The sequence below is a fragment of the Bos taurus genome, chromosome 8, assembly GCF_002263795.3.
Source record: "Bos taurus isolate L1 Dominette 01449 registration number 42190680 breed Hereford chromosome 8, ARS-UCD2.0, whole genome shotgun sequence".
Classification (NCBI taxonomy): domain Eukaryota; kingdom Metazoa; phylum Chordata; class Mammalia; order Artiodactyla; family Bovidae; genus Bos; species Bos taurus.
This window is the reverse complement of record NC_037335.1, coordinates 60,384,694-60,410,418: the sequence shown is the minus strand read 5'-3', so window position 1 is coordinate 60,410,418 and position 25,725 is coordinate 60,384,694. Positions and strand designations below refer to the sequence as shown.

The 25,725-nt window shown below is 40.2% G+C and overlaps 1 protein-coding gene across 1 annotated transcript in view; it reads right to left on the bottom strand.

Annotated features, from left to right (window-relative positions):
- Window positions 1–630: 630 nt before the first annotated feature.
- Window positions 631–25,725, bottom strand: part of RECK (reversion inducing cysteine rich protein with kazal motifs) — an 80,055-nt gene continuing 54,960 nt past the window's right edge. Inside the window, exons 12-21 of the mRNA NM_001192465.3 lie at window positions 23,891–24,027; window positions 17,671–17,811; window positions 16,644–16,832; window positions 15,463–15,585; window positions 13,203–13,374; window positions 6,243–6,435; window positions 4,475–4,685; window positions 3,213–3,286; window positions 2,229–2,384; window positions 631–1,409 (exon numbers count right to left, since the gene is read on the bottom strand). Coding sequence (NP_001179394.1) covers window positions 1,188–1,409; window positions 2,229–2,384; window positions 3,213–3,286; window positions 4,475–4,685; window positions 6,243–6,435; window positions 13,203–13,374; window positions 15,463–15,585; window positions 16,644–16,832; window positions 17,671–17,811; window positions 23,891–24,027 — 1,618 coding nt within the window. The 3' untranslated portion in view covers window positions 631–1,187. The remainder of the gene's footprint in view (window positions 1,410–2,228; window positions 2,385–3,212; window positions 3,287–4,474; window positions 4,686–6,242; window positions 6,436–13,202; window positions 13,375–15,462; window positions 15,586–16,643; window positions 16,833–17,670; window positions 17,812–23,890; window positions 24,028–25,725) is intronic.

The following is a 25,725-nucleotide window of genomic DNA, read 5'->3' as shown; positions in this document are numbered from 1 at the left end:
AAATTCTAAGTTTAGGTGCATATAAACAAGAAGTATTACACTGAATAGCTTATTTAAAACTGTGAAACACATTCAAAGTATTCAATTTCTTAGACAACATGCAAACATTTTAATACTTAGATTGACACTTTTAAATATATAAACCACACTTCTTTATAAATCTGTATCAAAAAAGAAAAACAGAACACTTACCTACATTGTGCATATCACAAAAAACAAATGTGTCTTCATGAACGGAAAGTACTGGGTTAACACACATGATTGTCATTTTACAAATATGGCTATTCACCTTCTTCATAATAAAATAGAAAAATCATGTATTATTTACATGAACTACTAATTATTTCACTTTTTGGCAATTACATAAGTAGCAGCAATTGGTTTAAAGGTTAATGTTTAAAAACTCAACATTTAACTTGGATGATACCAAAAGATATACATCTGTTAATATAAAAAATGCATAATACAAGATGCTTTGATGCAATATAACTTCTCCCTTTCACAGAAGTCACAGACACACTTTAAGAACCACTGAGACTATCACTTAGGTACAATATATCATGTGAGTGCCATTTACTTAGCCTGCTTTTGCTTACTTAACACATTAAATGGATTCTGAATTAGATTTCTATAAATTAAATTTGCCTGATGACTTATATGAATTCCAAAGACGCCTTATCTTTTTCTCATACTCTAATAACAGTGGCTCTTCACTGTGACTCCTCACTTCTAGACAGAGTAGGGAATTATCTGTAAACAAACACACACGCACTAGGGGCACCCTAATACTGAAAGAACTCTGAAATGAAGTTTCTGTGATACGAAGTCCATAGTTAAAGTGAGCTGTCTTTCTAAAAAGTGATCATCTCATTTATCAATGATATATAATTTGTTTTGGGTGGGGGACCCATCTAACGAGCAAAATGTAAATTGTAAGGCAGTCAGTGATCCACCAGAAGGAAACATCCTCTTTTCCTTAGTATTTGGAAGAATATATTGTAACACTTGTAGAAACAAGGAAAAACCCTTACTAATACTGGTAATTAAGAAAAATACTGTATGGTGAACAGGTTAGAGGTGACAAGTGCTTTGCCTTGGCCACTATTCAACTACAAACCAGCAGTCCTATATGTTTTTTCCAAAGTGAGAAAATTAGATCAAGGACTATTTTGCAGTTTTCATGGGCATCAGTTGTGTCTCCAGACCCTGTGGAAGGTGAGGCCCAGGCTGAGGAGGAAGAGGCAGGAGTGATGGGGAGGCCGGGCGCTGGGGGCGGCTGAGGGCATGCTGCTGGAGACCTGCACCTGGGAGATGACCAGGGCAGACAGAGGGACGTGGGCCGCCAGAGTGGGGCTGTCAGAGTTGATGAGAGACTCGATCTTCTCTGCTTCCTTATTGCAGGCCTCAATCTGGGAGAGGATAATCAGATCCTTTTAATATAAGTCACAGAACCCACGAAAAAGTCAAGTCACACAAATTCCACATATATCCCAACACACGGAATATGTCTTCTCTTTATCCTTCTTTTTAGCAAAGTGATATTCTAATAAAGTCTTAATTTATTACACAAATAATAACAGCATCAATGGAAATCAAATGAAAAGAAAAGCCATGACCCACACAGCCACTGCCCTTTCTTTCCCCACAATCCTGTTCACCCCTTCTTCACGTTTAGACATTATCTTTTCACGCTTAGACACAGTCACAGGGATTGGCCTCTCCACGGCCACCTACACATCAGGAGAAGAGGAGAGCGCTGAGACAGAATGAGCTTCCTCACTGTGGCAGCTTAGAAACCACTGTATTCACTTCCGTCACTGGGACCTCCCTATGCTGATGCTGAAATTTGTGCCTCCTGAGTGAGTTTCACCTCTAGATTATGAAGAAGAAAACTCGGGGCCCATCAGATCAGTTCTGGTGGGCTCCTCCTCCCCAGTAGGAGCACAGCCCTTGGGAGACAGGAGTCTGCCTGGCCTTGTCACTGAGTGGCTGGTGTCTGTCCCTGCCCTCCCTGGGCCTCAAGTGCCTCATCTGGAAGATGAGCAGACACCTTTCATGTCTGCACCTTCTGAGTCACAGCACCTGCACCTCACCCCCCCCCCCTCCCCCGCATTCTGTTGGAAGCCACTCCCCTGGAGCAGCTTGTCCTCAGAGCTGCCGTGCTTTCCTCCCTTCCGCCCACCCAATTCAGCGTGACAGGATGGCTGTACGACACGTGCTGACCTCACCTGTAAAGCCTTTGGATAATGGTCCACAGGAATGATAAGGATCACAATTTCTGACTCAATGCTGAAGTACCCAAACACATCACACTGTGGGACAGACACGTGCATGCGGACCTTCTGAAGTATTTCCAGAACTGTGATTGGCTTTTTGTTTGTAACCTAGAAAGAGAAAACAATTCTATTACCTGAAAAAAGAATTCCTTACTACTGCCTAAGCTGCCTTGTTACCTTGCCTAAAACAAGAAGGCTCTTTTAATCCTAAGTGTGGGGCAGGGCCTTGCTGGATGAATTCTAAATATCCACAGAACCCATTCCAGTAGGGTTTTTTCTGACTGCTGAGTTTTCTGGCTGACATAAACACTCTCACCAGGAGCACTTTTTAAGGGACAGTTCTGAGTTGGACACCATGGGGAAATAATTAAAGCCTTCCTGTAAAAATACAGTTGTTTTCATTGAAATGGGTGTAAATTTTTTAGGTGGTGGCAGGTGTTGGTTGCTACACTTCTGCAATCTCATCTTCACAAAAGTGAGCAGCAAAAGTAATGGTACAAAAAAGGAAAAGGGGTAAAACCATCACGGGAAGATGGTTGATTCTGGACATACCCCCAGAGGAATGGGGACCACCTGAGGGCGGGCAACCTTGAAACTATCTGGGAGTCTACCAGCTGCTGGCTGCCTGGCTCTGGCTCCAGCCCTCACTCTGCTCACTATGCTGGCAGGAGACCTTTTTTAAACGAGTGCAGGCTACCTGGTTGCAGAGCAAGGTCACTGCACAGCCAGGCTGTACAGGGAAGGAACACAGGACGGGGAGGCAGATGGCCTGAGCTCAAAGCCTCCTGGTTGGGAGCTACTGTACAGCCTTGGGCAAGACGTTCCCGTGCAAATTAGTTTCTTCATCTATGAAAGGGATGACACGTTCTGTCTGTATGATTACTGACAAGCTTATTAATAAGGTTTCAATAGTACATGGCACATAAAGCAACTTACCTTAGCAATAGTATCCAATTTTTCTTTGTCAAACAAAACTCTTAACATTCCAGCACATAATGGGCAACAAGCACCTGTATAACAGAAACCATTCTGTTTGTGTTCAGAATTAGAAATAAAGAAAATTCAAAACAGTTGGTGAAATTACCAGCCCTTCATTTTGTGCTGGGAAAGTTACCGAAGTCCTTCCTGATGACTGCACTTTCAGATATGTTCCCTGATCAACCTGGAGTCTAATGATCTACACATTTACCAAAATCCTTCCTCCATTCCTGCTTTCCTCCTGTACCACTTCTCAGGTGGGGCAGCTGTGGCTTCATATAGCACAGGGAGAGCTGGCCTTTCCAGAGACACGGGGCCTAGACCCTGCCCTACTCAGAACTGTGTCATCCCAGGCAAGTGTTTCCTGTCGGCAAAACACAGGAGCAAGTGTTTCAGAGATTCCATGGGTGTTTGATTCAAACTGAATTTTAAAAGTTATTTAAACTGTTAAAAAAACAATAATAACATGTCAAACCATGGTCTCCAGGAGGAAGGAGGCTATGTTAGCTCACTGCTGTGCCCCCAGCACCTAGACACTTGTCTAGGACATAGTAGATGCTCAAGAAACATTTGCTAAGTTCCTGGACAAAGGAATGAATTTGTTAGACTCCAGGTAATCTGTTCTGTGCAGACTTGGGATAAAGCCTCTTCTGCTACCTCTGCTTAACTGAAGAGTATGAAACTGAAAGGTAAGCTGTTTGAAAACTGTTACTGCTTATAATAGCCTGTTTGAAACAAGACTTCTTGATTATATGCAACTGAAACAATTAAATTAGACGCTAAGGCCAGTCTAAGGCAACAACTATCTTGTTTTTCTCAATTTAAAATGTTTGTGTACATCAAAAATACTTCAATTGTTCATTAATGTCCAATTCTTTATTCATTAACTTTATAACAGGCAAACATTATGCCTTTGAACTAATAACCATAATTCTAGCAGTTAAATATTGCTGTTTATCTATTGGTGCTTGAGGTAAGACTGAAATAAGTTTTCCATATTGTTTTAAAACCACTAGACTAGATGATGTCTAAGATAGATCCACTATTTTTTAAGGTCTGCCCAGAGAAATGCATCCAATCAGCATTAGGTAGAGTCAAGACTTTCTGAGAAGTTTAAACACACTTAAGTCAGCTTTATTTTTAGTGACTCACTCTCTGAAGACAGATAAGTAAATCCACCCAATCCTGCCCCTACCCCACCCCCAGCACTGCCAGCCTACCAGGTGGGATGATGGGTTTGCACTCAGTCACCGAGAGTGAAGGACACTTCACAGCAGCACACTCAGCCACAGAACTGTACTCGGAGAGGACTCCGACAGCCTGGCAGGGCCCATAGTAATCGATGGCCACCCGGTCCGAGTAGGCAGCACACACGCTGCTATAGGTCTCCCCGTTGTGCCCACAGACGAGCTCCGGGGCCCTGCAAAAAGGCTGAGGGCAAGAAAGCATACTTAGCTGTAAACTTCTATGGCACACTTTTCCTAACCAAGAATAGGTCTCCCTACTTTCAAGAAGGAGAAAAGACAGTATAAATTTTTGGACACTCTAAACAGGGCGTGGGGTTAGGTGCAACAGGACCATCCCAAGACTGACTGAAGAGACTACTTTTCTCAGCCTCTCAGGGACCTGGGTGATCATTCTCTGAGAACGGATATGAGATAAAAAGCCTTCCTTCCTCCCGACTTCCGTTATTCCAGAAGAGCCTGTTAGAAGAGAACAAGACCAATCTTGATGCAAATTCAGAGGCCTTATCATTTCACACTGGTTCATGGGGTTGCAGAGTCAGACACGACTTAGCAACTGAACAACAATAGGATAGAGAGGGAAGACAGGAGAGATGAGGAGAGCAGATGGACTCTGCATCCATGAAGAACATGTAAGAGAAAACCTGAAGCCAGGAAGAGGGACCAACAAGAGGGAATTCAGAGTAAAGGTATCAGTGCACTTAGAACACAAGCTCTGAGGGGAAACAAGCCCAGGGAGACGAGCTGAAGGGACTTTCCTTCAGTGAAAACCAGGAAATGAGAAGCCAGCATGTCAGGTGTCAGCCGGCTGTGGGCAGGGATTGCTGGTCCACGGCTGGGCTTCCTCCAGGCAGACGGCCCAGCACACAGATCACTGGTGTGTATGGAAGGTCTCAGTGGGGTTGTCCTCAAGGTTATTTTTTGACATGAATACCAATTTCACAACCCTCAAAGACTAAAGTAAACTGATGTAAGACATTAAGTTTTAAGATAAAATAAATTATATATATTAGGTGGGAAGGGGTGGGAGGTGAGAGGGAGGTTCAAGAGAGACAGGACATATGTATACCCATGGCTGATTCATGTTGATGTATGGCAGAAACCAATACAATAGTGTAAAGCAATTATCCTTCAATTAAAAATAAACACAGAAAAAATTATAGAAGACAAAGCCTAATTTTGTAAATTATACTAAGTAAATATAAAATTCTAAATAAATCTAAAAAATATGTCCAAAAAAAAAAAAGACACTAAGTTTTAGAGAAGTTTTCAGGACCTTGGGTGGAACTTCAGTGGAAAGAGTGGGGGAAAAGCTCTTTTCTTGGTTGTTTTCCCTCATATCCTTCCTGGGCTGTTTTCTTTCTTTCTTTTTTTTTTATTATTTTTGTTTGTGCGGTTTTCTAACGAAACAGTTCTGGGCCCACAGAACTAGGGGAAGTGAAGATGCTGCTGACTCATGCCAAGGGTGCAAGGCTTTAAATTCTTTTCTAGTGGTTGGTGTCAAGAAGCCTCTCTATTTGCTCTGTACACTAGAGGTGCCAAGGGTCATGAGCAAGGGGGCCCTCCAGTGTTAGGAGGAAAAGCCAGCCTCAGATGGTTCATTTTTGATAGAGGACTGAGTGCTTTAGATTTGATGGGATTCACAGAAGACCCTCAATGGGGGTCTCACTGCTGATTACACGTAAAAGATCATAAGCTGATTTCATGCTCAGTGTACTTGGGCTTGTCAGGCCAACAGTGGTACCTGGCACGGGCCTTTGTATAAGAGGCTTTTCCCTCTCTGGTACAAAGTGCAGAGATTGCTGTGCTCCATGTGGTTTGTATCACAAACAGGATCTCGGACCTGGTCACAGGTGAGCTGTCTTGGCAAACACTCATATTGGCTACATCCAAATTTATCAAATGTCGTCAGGCAGACTTGTGGTTTGGGTATGCATCTGAAAAACACAAATGCAGCACCATGAATCAATGTTGTAAGAGACTATAGTGGGGCTGGCAGGCAGTGGTGGGGCACAGGAGGCTGAAGAGAAAGTAAGAGCGCAATCAGAAACAGTCCCTGTGCCTGAGAGCTTATGGAGACTGGGGAGTCGAGCACGCATGTAACACAGGCCCTCAGGCAGAAAACCACATGCCAAATGCTCATGAGAATGAGTCATTCTGACTGGGGAGCCTGGAGAAAGCGCATGGAGGAGGTGGAGCCTGGAGGATGAAGGCCTGCCAGTCAGAGGGAGTAGCAGAGCAAGCGTGTGATGCCCCAGACCCTGTGGTGCTGGGGGAGAGGGCAGGGGGCCCTGAGGGCAGAAGCGAAGGGTGCTCAGGGTGGAAGAGCATGATACGAGACCACCAGACAGGTCAGGGTCCAATGCTGGAGGCGTTCTTATCAATAATAAATGAAGCATTTCTCAGGGACTTAATTATCAGCTTGGCTAATATGAGTCTATCTTAAGAGAAAACTTCACAGCATACGCTGAAAATTTCAGGCTTCTGTGTTTATAAGGCTGAGGACCTGATGCTGGCTGGTTGTGAATCACTGAGAGAATGCCACACCATGAAGCTGGGTTTTCCTAGTAATACCCGGATCTGGCTTCGTTCTCAATCTCTGAACTTCTTCAGAGGGGTTAGGGAGGATGGTTCTTTTCTTTTTTAGACTATTTTGCCTCTCTCATTTCTATAAAGGGTATTTATAATTTTCTATAAGAAGACAGGACCTAAGAAAATGTTTAACTTTTACTGGGTATTTAAAATAATAGGATACACAGATATTTACCTATAACATAAAAGGAGAAGAATATATTAGCTAACATCATATAATTTCAAAGGAAATTACTTCTTTTTACACAAAATTACCACCACCATCACTACTACTACCTATGGCTACCTTTTCTGATGAGATTTAAAATCAGGATGTATGTAAAGACAAATTAAGAAAACAATCCAATTTACAAGCATAAATAACTAAGGAAAACTATAAGACACTGATAAACTGAAGACAACACAAACAGGTGGAAGGATATACTATGCTCATGGATTAGCAGAACTATTGTTAAAAATGACAGTTACCCAAGGTAACTGTCCAATGCACTCCCTATCAAATACAAATAGCATTTTTCATAGAACTAGAACAAATAATTATAAAATTTGTATGGAAACACAAAAGTTCCTGAATAGCCAAAACAATCTTGAGAAAGAAGAACAGAGCCCTTCCTGATTTCAAACTATACTACATAGCTATAGCCATCAAACCATATGGTACTAGCACAAAAACAGACACATAGATCAATGAACAAAACAGAGAGTCCACAAATAAACCCACATTTATATGGGCAAATAATCTATGACAAAGGAGGCAAGAATATACAATGGGTAAGAGATAGTCTGTTCAATAAATCGTGTTGGGAAAACTGGACAACTACATGTAAAAGAACCAAACTGGACCACTTTCTCACACCATCAGTTCAGTTCAGTTCAGTTCAGTTCAGTCGCTCAGTCGTGTCCGACTCTTTGCAACCCCATGAATCGCAGCACACCAGGCCTCCCTGTCCTTCACCAACTCCCAGAGTTCACCCAAACTCATGTCCATTGAGTTGGTGACGCCATCCAACCATCTCATCCTCTGTCGTCCCCTTGTCCTCCTGCCCCCAATCCCTCCCAGCATCAGAGTCTTTTCCAATGAGTCAACTCTTCACGTGAGGTGGCCAAAGTACTGGAGTTTCACCTTTAGCATCATCTCATACCATACACAAATATAAATTCAAAATGGATCGATGACTTAAATGTAAAACCTGAAACCATAAAACTTCTAGAAGAAAACACAGGCAGTATGCTCCCTGACATTAGTCTTAGTAATATTTTTTAGGTATGTCTCCTCAAGCAAGGGAAACAAGAGCAAATATAAACAAACGTTGACTACATCAAACTAAAAAGCTTTTGCACAGCAGAGAAAACCATCAACAAAATGAAAAGGCTGCCTACTGAATGGGAGAATATATTTGCAAAAGATATATGTGATAAGGGGTTAATATCCTAAATATGCAAAGAACTCAAAATCAAAACAAACAAGCAAACAAATAAACAAAAAAAACCCTAACCCTTACAATCCAATCAAACAATGGGCAGAGGATGTGAAGAGACATTTTCCCAAAGAAGACATACAGGCTAAAAGGCACAAGAAAAGATGCTCAACATCCTCAGTAACCAGGGAAATGCAAATCAGAATCACAATGAGATATCACCTCATACCTGTCAGAATGACTATTATCTAAAAGACAACAAATAAGTCTTGATGAAGAGGTGGAGAAAAGGAAACCCTTCTGTGTGCATGTGATGTATGCCACCCATGTGAACACACAGGATGGAATATTACTCAGTTATAGAAAAGAATGAAACCTTGTTACAGCATGGATGGACCTAGAGAGCGCTATGCTAAAGTGAAATAAGACAGAAAGAGAAAGGCAGATTTCAGTTACGTGTGGACTGTAAAAAATGAAACAAATGAACGAATAGCAAAGGACTGCATCTATGTGTATCTGTATCTATGTGTAGGTACAGAGACAAACAGGTGATTGCCAGAGGGGAGGAGAGTGGGGAGAGGACAGAAATTGGTGTGGAAGACCAAGAGGTACAAAATTCCAGTTGCACAATAAATGAATCATAGATATGAAATGTACAGTATGGAGAAGAGTTGATAATTATGTAATATCTTTATATGGTGAAAGATAGTAACTAAACTTACTTCAAAATGTATAGAAATACTGAATCACTATGTTTACACCAGGAACTAACACAGAGTTGTAGGTCAATTATACTTTAAAACAGACAAACTCATAGGAAAAGATCAGATATGTGGTTGCCAGAGGCAAAAGGTGAGGGGAGGGAGACTTAGATGAAGGTAGTCAGAACCAGACATGGAACGACAGACTGGTTCCAAATTGGGAAAGGAGTATGTCAAGGCTGTATATTGTCACCCTGTGTATTTAACTTAAATGCAGAGTACATCATGTGAAATGCCGGACTGTATGAAGCACAATCTGGAATCAAGACTGTGGGGAGAAATACCAATAACCTCAGATATACAGATGAAATCACCCTTAGGGAAGAAAGTAAAGAAGAACTAAAGAGCCTCTTGATGAAAGTGAAAGAGGAGTGGAAAAAGTTGGCTTAAAACTCAAAAAACAAAGATCATGGCAACTGGCCCCATCACTTCATGGCAAATAGATGGGGAAACAACGGAAACAGTGACAGACTTTATTTTTTTGGCTCCAAAATCACTGCAGATGGTGACTGCAGCCATGAAATTAAAAGATGCTTGCTCCTTGGAAGAAAATCTATGACCAACCACAGTATATTAAGCAGAGATATTACTTTGCCAACAAAAATCCATCTAATCAAAGCTATGGTTTTTCTAGTAGTCATGTATGGATGTGGGATTTGGACCATAAAGAAAGCTAAGTGCTGAAGAATTGATGCTTTTGAACTGTGGTGTTGGAGGAGACTCTTGAGAGTCCCTTGGACTGCAAGGAGATCCAACCAGTCAATCCTAAAGGAAATCAGTCCTTAATATTCATTGAAATAACTGATGTGATGAAATGACTCATTGGAAAAGACCCTGATGCAGGGAAAGATTTAAGACAGGAGGAGAAGGGGACCACAGAGGATGAGATGGTTGTATGGCATCACCGACTCAATGGACATGAGTTTGAGCAAGCTCTGGGAGTTGGTGACGAACGGACAGGGAAGCCTGGCATGTTGGCAGTCCATGGGGTGGCAAAGAGTCGGACACGACTGAGTGACTGAACTGAATGGAACTGAGTCAAAAGATAACAAACTTCTAGTTATAACATAGTGATGTAATGTATAACATGATAAATATAATTAACACTGCTGAGAGTTATATATGGAAGTTATTGAGACTAAATCCCAAGAGCTCTTAGCGTCAAGAAGAAATTTTTTTTCAATTTCTTCAAGATGATAGATGTTCACTAAACTTACTATGGTAGTTATTTCATGATGCATGTAAATCAAATCATTGTGCTGTACACCTTAAACTTATACAGGGCCACATGTCAAGTCTATCTCAAAAAAACTAGAAGAAAGAAATTGGAATGCATTAAGTTACAATTTTATAGAAATTTAAGACATTTGAAGAGAAATGAAAAAGAAGACTATTTAGAACTTCACTATCTATTAACATGAAGGAATGAGGACAAAGAATATCACGAGAAATTTGGTAATTTTGGAAGAAAAAACATTACTAATTTGAATACACAGAAATAAGAGGATCAACAGGAAAGGCTGAGAATCAAGGAGAGGGCAACAAATTACAAAAAACACTATCAGGGCAGGGACTTGGTCTTGTTGACTACTGTGTCTTAGTGATTAGAAAGATCAGTACAACAGGAGATACTTGATGAATGAATACAGCTTCATTTATTTTCCAATTTCTATTTTTTAAACAACTATTTTTTGAACAGATAATATAAGCCCATGGAGAAAATGAAAAGACAAAATTGTATATAATGAAAAGTAAGTCTCCTGCCTATTCTTTGTATCCCAGCCACCTTCCCTGGAGGTAATCACTTATTACCAACTTCTTATTTATTCTTCCAGAGATATTTTATATAAGAACAAGCATTTTTACATGCTGATTCAAAGAGCATGTGCACTTAAAATTTTGATATGCTTGGCCAAACTGCCCTCCGTACAGGAGGTACCAATCTTTGCCCCAATCCTCTTCTGTATGGGAGTGCCTATTTCTCTGTATTTTGCTATCAAACTTTTTTATCTTTACCAATCTGGTAGATGGAAAATGGTACACAACTGTAGTTTTAATTTATATTTCTCTTAATATGAGAGAGGTTAAGCATTGTGGTAGATTGGCTAGAGCTCATTCATCAAATTCATTTAATTTTCTTCCTGGGCATACATCTAGATTATATTTCCCAGCCTCCCTGGAAGTATTGGTCAAATGAAAAAGTTCTAGACAATGGAATGTGGCTAGAAGTAGAGATGAATTTTAACTTGGCTTATAAAAGCTTTTCAGGAGCAACCTCCATCATGTCCCTTCTCTTATTTGCCTGACAGAGGAGGACTAGAGGCTGTAGGAGCTGGCTGAGTTGCTAGATGGAAAGATCCTAAGTTTCTGAATCACATGTGGAAAGCCACCTGCTGACCACCCAAATGGACTGTAGTTGAACTTCCACTATGTAGAAGTACTGATATTTGGGGGTTTGTATACAGTAGCTAGAGTTGCTCCCCCCAAGTAATAAAAGCATCTTTTTAAGTGTTTAAGAAGAATTTGTATTTCTTTTCCTATGTTTATGTCCTTGGTCCATTTTCCACTGGTTATAGATCTTTGCCTATTTTTATTAATATATTAAGTTGTTCATCTTTTTCATATTGATTTGTAGGGGTTCTTTATATTATCAGAGATTGTACTGAAATCCCTTTCTCTTAAGATTTCTCTTAGTTTGTCATTTGTTACCATGCAGCAAAACTTCATTTTCATGTAGTTGTATTTTTCAAACTGTTCTTTTATATTGATTTTGTATTATACCCAGCCAGGCCTTCCCATTTTTGAGATTTGTGGTTTTATTATAAAAGCAAGCCAATCTTATTCAGAAAGGTTACCAAACAGAAGGAAACAAACAGATAAACATATACCAAAACAACTCTCAATTCTATGTCCCGACACAACTATATTATCCTTTTGACTTATTTCTTTATCATGTTTTCTTATGCATAACACCCTATCTTCTTTGCAGAACAACTCTTTGGGCTTAGTTTTCATGATGTAAACTTTGCTAGACAGGGACCAATTCTCTTTGGTAAAAGAGAATTTGTTAAAATAAATTTAACACAAGAGAAAATTTTCCTTCTCTCCCTTCATACTGCACCAAGGTTTTCGGGATGGAGAAGCAATTGCTTATTCTCCACAAAACCTTCAAAAGGCAAGGACTGTGGTGCTGGGACATGTCTTACTCAGCTGTCTGAGGCAGTCAGTGAAAACTTCAATTCCAGAAGCTTGAAACCTAAGAGAATCAGCAGTACCCTTCACCTGCGACCACAAGCAGAAATCCATCATTAAGGTGACGTCAACTGCACTCTGAGCTCCTGAGGAAACCACAGAGAGAGGAGTCCCTAAACAAATATCTTCATAAAATACTGAAAGTGCACTTCCAGAGATTTCTCATGTTCAATCCGTACAGTGGAGGCAGGTTTTAAGTAGACTATTTTCTATTACTACCAGGCATCAGTAACTAATAATAAGAATGCATCCATTTCTCTTGTCTTAGCTGCCGCTTCTCCTTGCCTCACACTTTGTTTCTGTCTTACAGAACTGGTCTAGCTTCCGGCATACACCACGCTCTCTCATTAGCAGCCAAGAGATTTGCTCTGGTTACTCTCTCTGCCTTCATGAACACCACTTCTCCTCTACCGTAAACCTTGCTGGCAGTCTCCTCCTCGTTTTCCCAGCTAATTACCACATGCTCTAGAGGCTTTCCCAGGTTCCTCCAGGCTGTGTCAACTGCTTGACCTCTGGGCCCCCAATCACAGCATATTACCAAGCAGCTTTACCTGGATCTTTCCCTCGAGACTCTAACTTCTCAGGGGAGAGAGCATCTTAATTCATCTTTGTATTTTCACTGTCTGGTATAGAGTAAGTGGTGACCTTCAGTTGAAAAAGACAAGGAGGCATTTGACTTACCTTTGGTTTTTTGGGCAGGGATTAGGAGTACATGGATCCTTTGAGATGCATGATCCAAACTCAAACTGATGGTCCTGGAGGCCCACACAGCGAGCAATGCAGGCGCTGGGGTAAGTGCGTCCATTCTGCCCACAAACGGGGACAAACTGATCTGCACAGTTGCAGGGCAGACCTGCAGGGGGACAGCACCTCAGCAACTGCTCTTGTATGGCCCCTTCCTCTGTTTCCTCATTAAGGTAAACCACTGACAAGCAGCCAGAGGTCTCAGGTTAAAACAGAATTTAACATTAGGTCAGGGGGGTGGGGGAGGATGGGGAGCTGAATGGAAGGGGGCATATCCTCCCATCTCAGTGTTTTTAAAGGTGGCAAGGTTCTGAAAAGCCATTTGTCTGCACAATGACTTTCCTTTGTTCCACTTATTGCCTGCTAACTGAGGGTTTCCAGATCTTGATCCCAGGGGTAGAGATCCTTGCAAACTAAACTACGGGTAGGAGAATGTTTCTCCCAATTTGATATATAGAATCTGGAATTTAGATGTTTGATTCTGGTTTAAGGGATTTCCAGAATGTTCAAGGATAATACCAAAAAACAAGACAAAGAATGAAGGTTGTAAACGCCTCACATAGGTTCTTTCTACCTCCTTAGGGAGGAGAAAGAACAAGAAGTTAGTAACTTGGGAAGATATTGTAACTTAAAACTTAAAATTTTTATGAACATCTCCTTCTGAGTCCTGTGTAGACTGTGGCCCTATTTGAGTCCCCCAGATGTGTATACTTTGTTGCCAGTAAAATCTCCTTAGAGTCTGCTAGCTAAATACTCTTTATTTTTTTATTTTTTTGTCTGTACCACATGCCTTATGGGATTTTAGTTCCTTGACCAGGGATCCACTGGACTACCAGGGAAATCCCATTAAATAGTCATTGATGTAACTTATCCCAGGACATGAGGGGCTACACACTACAGGGAAAAAGGGTCCTACTAGTTGTAAACTTTAACTTCTAAAAACATTGTGATGTATGTAAATAAGTAAAAGTCTTCCTTGTAAATCTTTAGCTCATTTCTCATCCCACATCATTTTTCGGTTTCTCTAGGCAGAATGAACTGTCCTCATCAGAGCACAGCAGATAAAGGATAAAAATAAAGGACAACAACAACAAGACAATAAAGTAGCAAACCCTGGTACTCATTAGGGTGGATAGAGGATGGGGTGGAGCTGGTCCTGCCTCTACTTCCCCATCAGTCTGCATTCACTTCTTGTTTCTGATCTCCCTTTTATTTCCAATGTGCTGGAGATACAAGGTTGGTAAACCCTATTCTGTTCTCTTCCTACCCTATTCCATGTGTAATACCAACTCAGAGTCAAGCTGCTGCTGCAACAGGAAGAAATGGTTTAAGGGCAACTACCTAACTCCTCTTTGCCCAGAACCAGATTTGGGAAAAAAGTAGATACCAGCAAATACTGGCAACTATGCTGTTGCTGTTGACAACTGGAGTTTCTTCTCAAGAAAAGAGCATCTCATCTCACTAACCTTGTCACTTACTGTGGCTGATGTGAGCATAATACCAGCAGCATAAAGCCTAGGAAAGTCAAGAAAGTAACATTCTTGATGGACTGTTCATAAAAATTAAGTTTCAAAATTACAATAATTTCCCAAGTTACTTTCCTGTTTTCCCCCTCCCTAAGGAGATATGAATGGAAGGAATCTATATAAGGTGTTTACAACCTCTGTCTTTGTCTTGCTATTGTTATCACCCTTCAACATTCCAGAAAACTCCCAGACTTGACATACCTAAATTCTAGATTTTATATCTAGATTGAGAGAAATATTCTTTACTTTTTCTTCCAGTAGCTTTGTTTATAGGGGTCCCTGCCTATATGAATCCAGAAAGCCAAGGTAGGACAAGAAGAACATGGTTAAAGAAAACAAACACAGAAGCAAATTTACAAAATACAGGGACACTTTGGACTATAGTGGTAGGGGCAAATGGGTATTTCAGCAGGTAGAAAAACTCCATGTAACTAAAACTATACCAATCACTGGCCCTGTTCTTTTTGACTTACGGAATTCCAAAAGGACCTTAAGAAACCACTTACTTTAATGCCTTCAATTTATAGAGGAGGAAGCAATCCAGAGAGCAAAGTACCTTGCTCTCAGGTTATGTATTTACTTTACTGTGAACATTTGCAGTTAATGAGATGCTGCCTTCAAGGGAAAATGGGTACAGAGGATGAGGAAAGCTGCTGGATGACCACGGTTACCTGTGAAGGTACGACGGTCATCTTCTGAGCTGTGCTCGCTGAGACACAGGCGGGTAGAACACACCAAATTGCCAGCAAAACAAGAACAGATATTGCAGTCGACATTAAAGGAAGTTCCATGACCTGAGAGAAAGAGAAATAAAATGCTAATTTATGTCATGAATTTATAAATAAATCACAAATTAAAAATTACATAGTTTAAAAAGTTTTAAAATAGAAATTCTTGAAAGATAACTTCTGAATATATAAAAGGGAATTAAACTTGTAATACTGGTATTTTCATATTGACCTCCCACCATATCCCCTCCAAACCCCTAATATGCTCATCTCACTAGACTGCTCCAAATTCTCTCCTATCTTATCATGTAAAGCATGACTTCAATTCCTCATCCGAGGTTCTTTTGTACAGAAAAGGTATTTACTCAGTGAAAGTTTATGGAAAGAATGAGTTTATCTTCTGATGTTTTCTGTGATTCAAGGTACCTATGTTACATTTTAGCTAATTAGAATATGGACTAAGCAATGAATACCTGACTTGCTGGTCTAAGCAGAAATTTGCAAGCTCTTTTTAGTCAAAAGTACTCTTCTTAAAGTAAGATCTCACACAGAAGAGTATTACAAGAGTCATATAAAAGCTGAACTACTCTAGTTGATGGGTAGGGGGATGGATGTAGAGGTAGCAGAATGAGCAGGTGGGGTGGGGAGCACATTCTCAAAAGTGGTATTTTTTTTTCACAGTTTTTGAGGTTATATATTGATATGAAGAGTTACTAAGGGCTATAAGCAAAAGATGGTTTAAAGAAGCACTGAGAAAGCAAGATCCTCAGACTTTTAGAGAAGGTGATCAAACGAGGAGGTACTCTTAATGTGCTCTCTCCCAACCCCTAACCAACAGTGTAGTTCCCATCCCTTTGGTTTCCATGATGTCACACAGTAAAGAGTTCAGTAAGTGTTAGTTACTATCAGCTGTTAGTAGTCCCTTCTTGATGAGGCTTCTAAGAAGGTTCCTTAGAAGTCCTTGTGTTCCATAGAGTTTGAAAAATACTTCCCTAGAATATCTGATTTGTAGACTTTTACTCTCTGGTGAGAACCCATCCAATGTTCTCCCTACCAAGTTAATACAACTAATCTTGTGTTAAAAACAAAACAAAACAAAAAAACAAAAACAATTCAAGACTCACTTTTTCTTTTTCCTCCAACAATACAAGACTTCTGAAGGTCTATACAGTGCATCTCTATACAGTTTTCTAAGAGTCCACTTTGCCCACACGAGCAAATTTTATAACAACCAACTTCCCCTGCAGATGATGGCACCTGGATCAGTGTCCCTTGACGGACAATAAAATCAGATGCTTCTCCCAATTTGCAGCCTGTAGGGACAAAAATGAGCTGAGAGAGCTGGTACTGTTCCCTGATATTGTTTTGTGATATCAGATACACTTCACATAAGTTTTATAGATATTGTGTGGCCACTAAAGATTACGTAATAGAACTTTCACTAAACTAGGGAATTGCTTTGGTTCAACTGGCCACAAACAAACAAAAATTCCACGTTCAGTCTGTGAAGTGGTGGTGATTAAAGGACACATACCCCAAAGTTAGAAATAGTTCTTACAAAAATGCTGTAAGATAAGTAGTTCTTAAAATTTTTTAAGGCTTATCAAATATATTTTAAAAACACAGGTATTTTTTTAAATGTAACATGGCAACTGAGAGTAATTTTAGAATAATCTGGTCAGAAAACTTTTAGTGATAGAATAAAGACACATCTTAAATTCAAAGAAAAGTGAATACTTGATTGGACTTAGGGAAAACCCGTTTATTTTCAATTTTAACAAGATTTATTATGATGCTATAGCTTATGTAGTATTATACAAATATTATAAGTGGCCCTTTGAGATATGCTTATTTAATATTTTTTTTTTCCTTTTTACTTCCCATGTTTAAAAACTAGCCCAAGGTTCTTTTTTCCTTTGGTTGTCAAGAACCTTATGACTCATTATGAGAATCTGGTTTTGAAAGTGAAATAAGTTTACAATCTAAATGACTACTGAAAATTATTTTTTTGTCTTCCTCTGCTTACATAAATAATACACGTTTATTTGAAAAACATAATTTAGAAAATAATCTTATTCCAAAGATAACTGCTATAAAGAAACAACAGCAGCACATACCCTTGCCCATCCCACACCCCACCCCACCTCTTACCCTGAACACAAGAGTATGGAAGACAGGGATCACCAGATGGACACCCTTTCCGGTTTACCTCACAGAGTTCATTAGCAGGGCAAGGGTTTGGGTTACAAGGATGAGTCACCTCTTCTACAATGTTACCTAAAGAACTTGGCCCTGAAAATACAAAAACAGATCAGTTTAAACACCCAAAAGAGTAGAAGAGGTCTGTAAATTGTCTGAATTAATGACATCTGAAACAAATGGACAGCTCATGAGGTCTGTATAGTCAAAGCTATGGTTCTTCTACTAGTCATGTATTGATGTGACAGTTGGACCATAAAGAAGGCTGAGCACCAAAGAATTGATGCTTTCAAACTGTGGTGCTGGACGAGACTCTTGAGGGTCCCTTGATCAACAAGGAAATCCAATCAGTCAATCCTAAAGGAAATCAACCCTGAATATTCATTGGAAGGACTGATGCTGAAGCTGAAGCTCCAATGCTTTGGTCATCTGATGTGAAGAGCTGACTCAACAGAAAAGACACTGATGCTGGGAACGTTGAGGGCAGGAGCAGAAGGGGGTGGCAGAGGATGAGATGGTTGGTTGGCATCATCAACTCAATAAACATGAGTTTAAGCAAACTCTGAGAGATAGTGAAGGACAAGGGAAACCTGGCATGCTGCAGTCCATGGGGTGGCAAAGGACTGGACATGACTGAGGGACTGAACAACAACATGAGGTATGATTCAAGTGAGTTATTGAAATGGATTTCCTGATCAACTGTGCATTTCCATAAACAAACATTCATTCATTTGTTTATTTATTGGGTGCCTAAGATAATGCCCATGAATCAAGGCAAATTGGAAGTGGTCAAACAAGAGATGCCAAGAGTGAACGTCGACATTCTAGAAATCAGCTAACTAAAAGGGACTGGAATGGGTGAATTTAACTCAGATGACCATCATATCTACTACTGTGGGCAAGAATCCCTTAGAAGAAATGGAGTAGCCATCATGGGCAACAAAAGAGTCCGAAATGCAGTACTTGGATGCAATCTCAAAAACGACAGAATGATCTCTGTTCGTTTCCAAGGCAAACCATTCAATATCACAGTGATCTAAGTCTATGCCCCAACCAGTAATGCTGAAGAAGCTGAAGTTGAATGGTTCTATGAAGACCTACAAGACCTTTTAGAACTAACACCCAAAAAAGATGTTCTTTTCATTATAGGGGACTGGAATGCAAAAGTAGGAAGTCAAGAAACACCTGGAGTAACAGGCAAATTTGGCCTTGGAATACGGAATGAAGCAGGGCAAAGGCTAATAGAGTTTTGCCAAGAAAATGCACTGGTCATAGCAAACACCCTCTTCCAACAACACAAGAAAGACTCTACACATGGACATCACCAGATGGTCAACACCGAGATCAGATTGATTATATTCTTTGCAGCCAAAGATGGAGAAGCTCTATACAGTCAGCAAAAACAAGACCAGGAGCTGACTGTGGCTCAGATCATGAACTCCTTATTGCCAAATTCAGACTTAAATTGAAGAAAGTAGGGAAAACCACTAGACCATTCAGGTATGACCTAAATCAAATCCCTTATGAGTATATAGTGGAAGTGAGAAATACATTTAAGGGACTAGATCTGATAGATAGGACGGAGCTTCATGACATTGTACAGGAGACAGGGATCAAGACCATCCCCATGGAAAAGAAATGCAAAAAAGCAAAATGGCTGTCTGAGGAGGCTTTACAAAAAGCTGTGAAAAGAAGAGAAGCGAAAAGCAAAGGAGAAAAGGAAAGATATAAGCATCTGAATGCAGAGTTCCAAAGAATAGCAAGAAGAGATAAGAAAGCCTTCCTCAGTGATCAGTGCAAAGAAATAGAGGAAAACAACAGAATGGGAAAGACTAGAGATCTCTTCAAGAAAATTAGAGATACCAAGGCAACATTTCATGCAAAGATGGGCTCAATAAAGGACAGAAATGGTATGGACCTAACAGAAGCAGAAGATATTAAGAAGAGGCGGCAGGAATACACAGAAGAACTGTACAAAAAAGATCTTCATGACCCAGATAATCACAATGGTGTGATCACTGACCTAGAGCCAGACATCCTGGAATGTGAAGTCAAGTGGGCCTTAGAAAGCATCACTACGAACAAAGCTAGTGGAGGTGATGGAATTCCAGTTGAGCTATTTCAATCCTGAAAGATGATGCTGTGAAAGTGCTGCACTCAATATGCCAGCAAATTTGGAAAACTCAGCAGTGGACACAGGACTGGAAAAAGGTCAGTTTTCATTCCAATGCCAAAGAAAGGCAATGCCAAAGAATGCTCAAACTACCGCACAATTGCACTCATCTCACACGCTAGTAAAGTAATGCTCAAAATTCTCCAAGCCAGGCTTCAGCAATATGTGAACCGTGAACTTCCAGATGTTCAAGCTGGTTTTAGAAAAGGCAGAGGAACCAGAGATCAAATTGCCAACATCTGCTGGATCATCAAAAAAGCAAGAGAGTTCCAGAAAAACATCTATTTCTGCTTTATTGACTATCCCAAAGCCTTTGACTGTGTGGATCACAATAAACTGTGGAAAATTCTGAAAGAGATGGGAATCCCAGACCACCTGACCTGCCTCTTGAGAAACCTATATGCAGGTCAGGAAGCAACAGTTAGAACTGGACATGGAACAACAGACTGGTTCCAAATAGGAAAAGGAGTACATCAAAGCTGTACCTTGTCACCCTGCTTCTTTAACTTATATGCAGAGTACATCATGAGAAACGCTGGGCTGGAAGAAGCACAAGCTGGAATCAAGATTGCTAGGAGAAATATCAATAACTTCAGATATGCAGATGACACCACTCTTATGGCAGAAAGTGAAGAGGAACTAAAAAGCCTCTTGATGAAAGTGAAAGTGGATAGTGAAAAAGTTGGCTTAAAACTCAACATTCAGAAAACGATGATCATGGCATCTGGTCCCATCACTTCATGGGAAATAGATGGGAAAACAGTGGAAACAGTGTCAGACTTTATTTTTTGGGGCTCCAAAATCACTGCAGATGGTGACTGCAGCCATGAAATTAAAAGACACTTACTCCTTGGAAGGAAAGTTATGACCAACCTAGATAGCATATTGAAAAGCAGAGACATCACTCTGCCAACAAAGGTCCGTCTAGTCAAGGCTATGGTTTTTCCAGTGGTCATGTATGGATGTGAGAGTTGGACTGTAAAGAAAGCTGAGTGCCGAAGAATTGATGCTTTTGAACTGTGGTGTTGGAGAAGACTCTTGAGAGCCCCTTGGACTGCAAGGAGATCCAACCAGTCCATTCTGAAGGAGATCAGCCCTGGGATTTCTTTGGAAGGAATGATGTTGAGGCTGAAACTCCAATACTTTGGCTGCCTCATGTGAAGAGTTGACTCATTGGAAAAGACTCTGATGCTGGGAGGGATTGGGGGCAGGAGGAGAAGGGAGGACAAAGGATGAGATGGCTGGATGGCATCACTGACTCGATGGACGTGAGTCTGAGTGAACTCCAGGAGTTGGTGATGGACAGGGAGGCCTGGCGTGCTATGATTCATGGGGTCGCAAAGAGTCAGACCCTACTGAGCGACTGAACAAAAGATAATGCCTGGCAAGGTCCTAGGTTCTGGAGATACAGAAGTGAATAAAAAAGGCAAATCTCCATAGAGTTTACATTTTGGTCAGGAAATAGACAATAAATAGACTCTGAGCGTGTGTGTGTATGAATGTAAGTAAAAAGTCAGATAACAATAAGCAGTATAAAGGGATGGAATGTAACATATATTTTGAATAAGGTGGTCAAATAGATGCTTATGTCTAAAAGGGATAATTTAGCACATTCACCATAAATAATGATAATTTAATATGGTAAGATGGACCCTATACCATGATCATATTGGTTAACTTATTAAATAATGACCAAGGAAAAATCTCACTTAATATACAGTCATCCCTCAATATCTGTGGGGGGTTGATTCCAACACTCCCATGGATATCAAATTCTGAGAATGTTCAAGTCCTTTATATAAAATGGTGTAGTATTTGCATATAACCTAAGTACACTCTCCTGCATAGTTTAAATTATCTCCAGATTATTTATAATACCTAATACAATGTAAATACTATGTCAGTTCAGTCGCTCAGTCGTGTCCGACTCTTTGCGACCCCATGAATCCCAGCACGCCAGGCCTCCCTGTCCATCACCAACTCCCAGAGTTCACTCAGACTCACGTCCATCGAGTCAGTGATGACATCCAGCCATCTCATCCTCTGTCCTCCCCTTCTCCTCCTGCCCCCAATCCCTCCCAGCATCAGAGTCTTTTCCAATGAGTCAACTCTTCACATGAGGTGGCCAAAGTACTGGAGTTTCAGCTTTAGCATCATTCCTTCCAAAGAAATCCCAGGGCTGATCTCCTTCAGAATGGACTGGTTGGATCTCCTTGCAGTCCAAGGGACTCTTAAGAGTCTTCTCCAACACCACAGTTCAAAAGCATCAATTCTTCGTAAATAGTTATAAATAAAATGTAAATGCTATGTAAATAGTTGCCAGGTATACAACATTCAAATTTTGCTTTTTGGAACTTTCTGGAATTTTTTTTTCCTGAATATTTTCAATTTGCAAATGCAGAACCTGTGGATATGGAGGGCAAACTCTGTGTGACATTTTAAAAGAGTATTGAAATGTAACAAAAGCATTTCTTTAAGTTTCCTCCCACTGAAAACAGTCTCTGTCTACACATATATTTGACTACTCTAATGGCATCCAGGATTATGAATACATTCATTTTGCTTACTTGATTTTAGGCCAGACTTAGACTCTAAGGCTACAGAGAATCAGGGCTTATAGAATTTATCTCATCCAGCCCAATCATTTTATAAATAGGAAAGCTGAGGCTCACAGAAGTCATCTGCTTAAAATCAGAGAGGCCTATGATTCTAGTCAGTCCAATGCTCTCTTTTTTTCTACACTTGTCACTAAGGTTAAGGGACACAGTCTGTTTGTCTTGATTAAAATATAGTGGATATTGTGAGTTGCAAATGTAGTACCCACTTTTTTCTTTTTACTTACTACCAGGTTGGCAATGGGCCCACAGATAAAAAATCTTTCCCAGCTTCCCATACAATGAGGGGTGGTTTTCCCTTACATGAAGTAGCTAGAATTAAAATACTCATGTTGTGATGGTAAAGTACACAAAGTAACCTTGATGATGGAAGCCAAGCACTAAGAATGGTGGAGAAAGAAAAGGGAACCTGGATTCCACTGTAACAGCCCTAGACTATTTACTTCTGGGCTTTCTTTTGCTTCCATCTGTTCTATTATTTGCAGTTGAACTTAATCCTATCTTAACACAGGAAAATAAAGCTAGTTTGAGCCAGCTCACAGCACTAATGCCCCTTAGTGGTAGCCTAAACACTTCTCTTAACTATATGTACTTAGTCTCTCAGTCGTGTCTGACTCTCTGCGACCCCATGGACTTATAGCCCACCAGCCCACAGGGATTCTCCAGGCAAGAATACTGGAGTGGGTTGCCAGGCCCTTCTCCAGGAGATTTTCCCAACCCAGGGATCGAACCCAGGTCTCCAGCATTGCAGGCAGATTTTTCACTGAGCCACCAGGAAAGCCCCTTGACTATATAGTGTCTATGAATTTTATCCCCTGGTTTCTACCACACAGTCACCTCCTGCTGGGAAGCTTAGCTTCAGAATCCATCAAGGAGATACAAACTTATTCTTCTAGCTCTTGGTAGGAGTATTTGGTACAGAGAAAAACTCCATTTTCATGTACTAACCCAGACCATCATTCCTTACTCCCTATTTGGTGGGTAAGTCCAAGCCAACGCCTGGCTCAGTTTCTACTGGTATTAGATGACAAGAAGCTAAAGACTCCCTAGGGGAAATTCTACTTGATCAAATCATGGCAAGGAGACAGCAATGATAAAGAGCTGGTTATCTGAGAATGCGGACACATGACTCATCACTAAGAATTCCTGACTGACAACAGTTCACTACCCACTCAGACTGCTAATGATAGTTGCTTCTGTGTATATATTTTAAGACGACAATTCTTTCCTGGGCTGAAAAGGGCAAGCAAATAAGGTAAGAGTCTGCAGATGAGATATTATCATTAAACCACATGTTCTCAACAGATAGATGCTCATGCAAAGCAAACATCAAGGGCAGAGATAGAAGGGAGAAGCCTTTAAATTAAAAAAAAAAAGTACTTACTGAGGTATGTATCCAAAGGTATGCAATTCTCCAGGTCATCTGTGGGTGACAGAAGCTCACAAATACTTTCAGCTGTGTGGTCTTCAGGGAATTTGTTCTGGTCCCCACATTTCTTGAGAATCTCTACACAATCTGATCTTGAAAAGGAAAATACACACAAATTTAGGATTTGAGGAACCTCCTCACTCCCCAGGTTGCCTAGCCAATATCAATTCTGTTTCAGAAGCTTTTCAGAAAGTGAGTTTTTACAACTCAACAATGTTTCGCACTTTGTTAGGTGCATGATAAAAGAACAGGGCTGACAGCAGACCTTAGGTTGAAGAGTAAGTAATATATTTCACTATCAAAGCAGCCCCAACTTTCTCTGACCTGAGATCAAAAGCCTTGCTCAAATTTTACACTCATACCTACTGCCACTACTATCAATGTGGTTTTCCACTGTCATTGAAAGGAAATTAACCTAGGCTAGTCTGATGTGCTCTTTGTGAAATCATATTCCTTTCTCTCAGGGCTTTCTTTCTTCTTCCCTCACTGCCTTCCTGCCTTTCTCTTTTTAAATATCTGTTTATATCAACATTAAAGTGTTTGGCCTGTAACAACTGGAAAACCCACTACTTTAAAATTTTCTGTCTTCAATAGAAATTTGACCCCTCTATAAAGTTTCATCTTTATTTTATCCAGACCCCCCCTTTTTTTGTCTTCCTATTTTAAATTTTTTTAAAATTTTTTAATTGAAGTATAGTTAATTTATAATGCTGTGTTCATTTCAGATGTACAACAAACTGGTTTAGTTATATATATATACACTGTTTTTCAGATTCTTCTACCTTATAGGTTATTTCAAAATATTGAGTATAGTTCCCTGTGCTATACAATAGGTCCTTAAACTTTATCCTATAATAGATCTTAATAAGTAAACCATTCAGAAATGTTTATTAGGAACAGACCCTATTGACTATATTTACTAAGTCTTTCACTCATCAAACATTTCTGGAATATCTATTGCACTTTAGGATTATGCTCATTCCTGAAGAGAAGAAAAAGGAGAGAGAAAATATAAGAAAAAAAGAGGTTCAAAGAAGAGTATTTATCCTCAAGAAGAGCAAAGCTAACAGGATATAAGACAAATACACATATTAAAGTAAACGAATAGAATAGTGCATTGAAGATACTCACTGTTTCTTGAACTAAGTTCCATGAGAAAAGTACAAATGAAAGTCTACAGAAATTTGTAGTTTGGATAAACTACTATCAGCTGGAGAAATCTGGGAAGATTCCATAGCAATGACTGGAATTTAAGAGGGGCTAAGACGGACAGTCAACGTTCTAGGAATCAGCAAAATAAAATGGACTGGAATGGGTGAATTTAACTCAGATGACCATCATATCTACTACTGTGGGCAAGAATCCCTTAGAAGAAATGGAGTAGCCATTCATGGTCAACAAAAGAGTCCAAAATGCAGTACTTGGATGCAATCTCAAAAATGACAGAATGATCTCTGTTTGTTTCCAAGGCAAACCATTCAATATCACGGTGATCCAAGCCTATGCCCCTACCAGTAACGCTGAAGAAGCTGAGTTGAACGGTTCTATAAAGACTTACAAGACCTTTTAGAACTAACACCCAAAAAAGATGTTCTTTTCATTATAGGGGACTGGAATGCAAAAGTAGGAAGTCAAGAGATACCTGGAGTAATGGGCAAATTTGGCCTTGGAATACGGAATGAAGCAGGGCAAAGGCTAATAGAGTTTTGCCAAGAAAATGCACTGGTAATAGCAAACACCCTCTTCCAACAACACAAGAGAAGACTCTACACATGGACATCACCAGATGG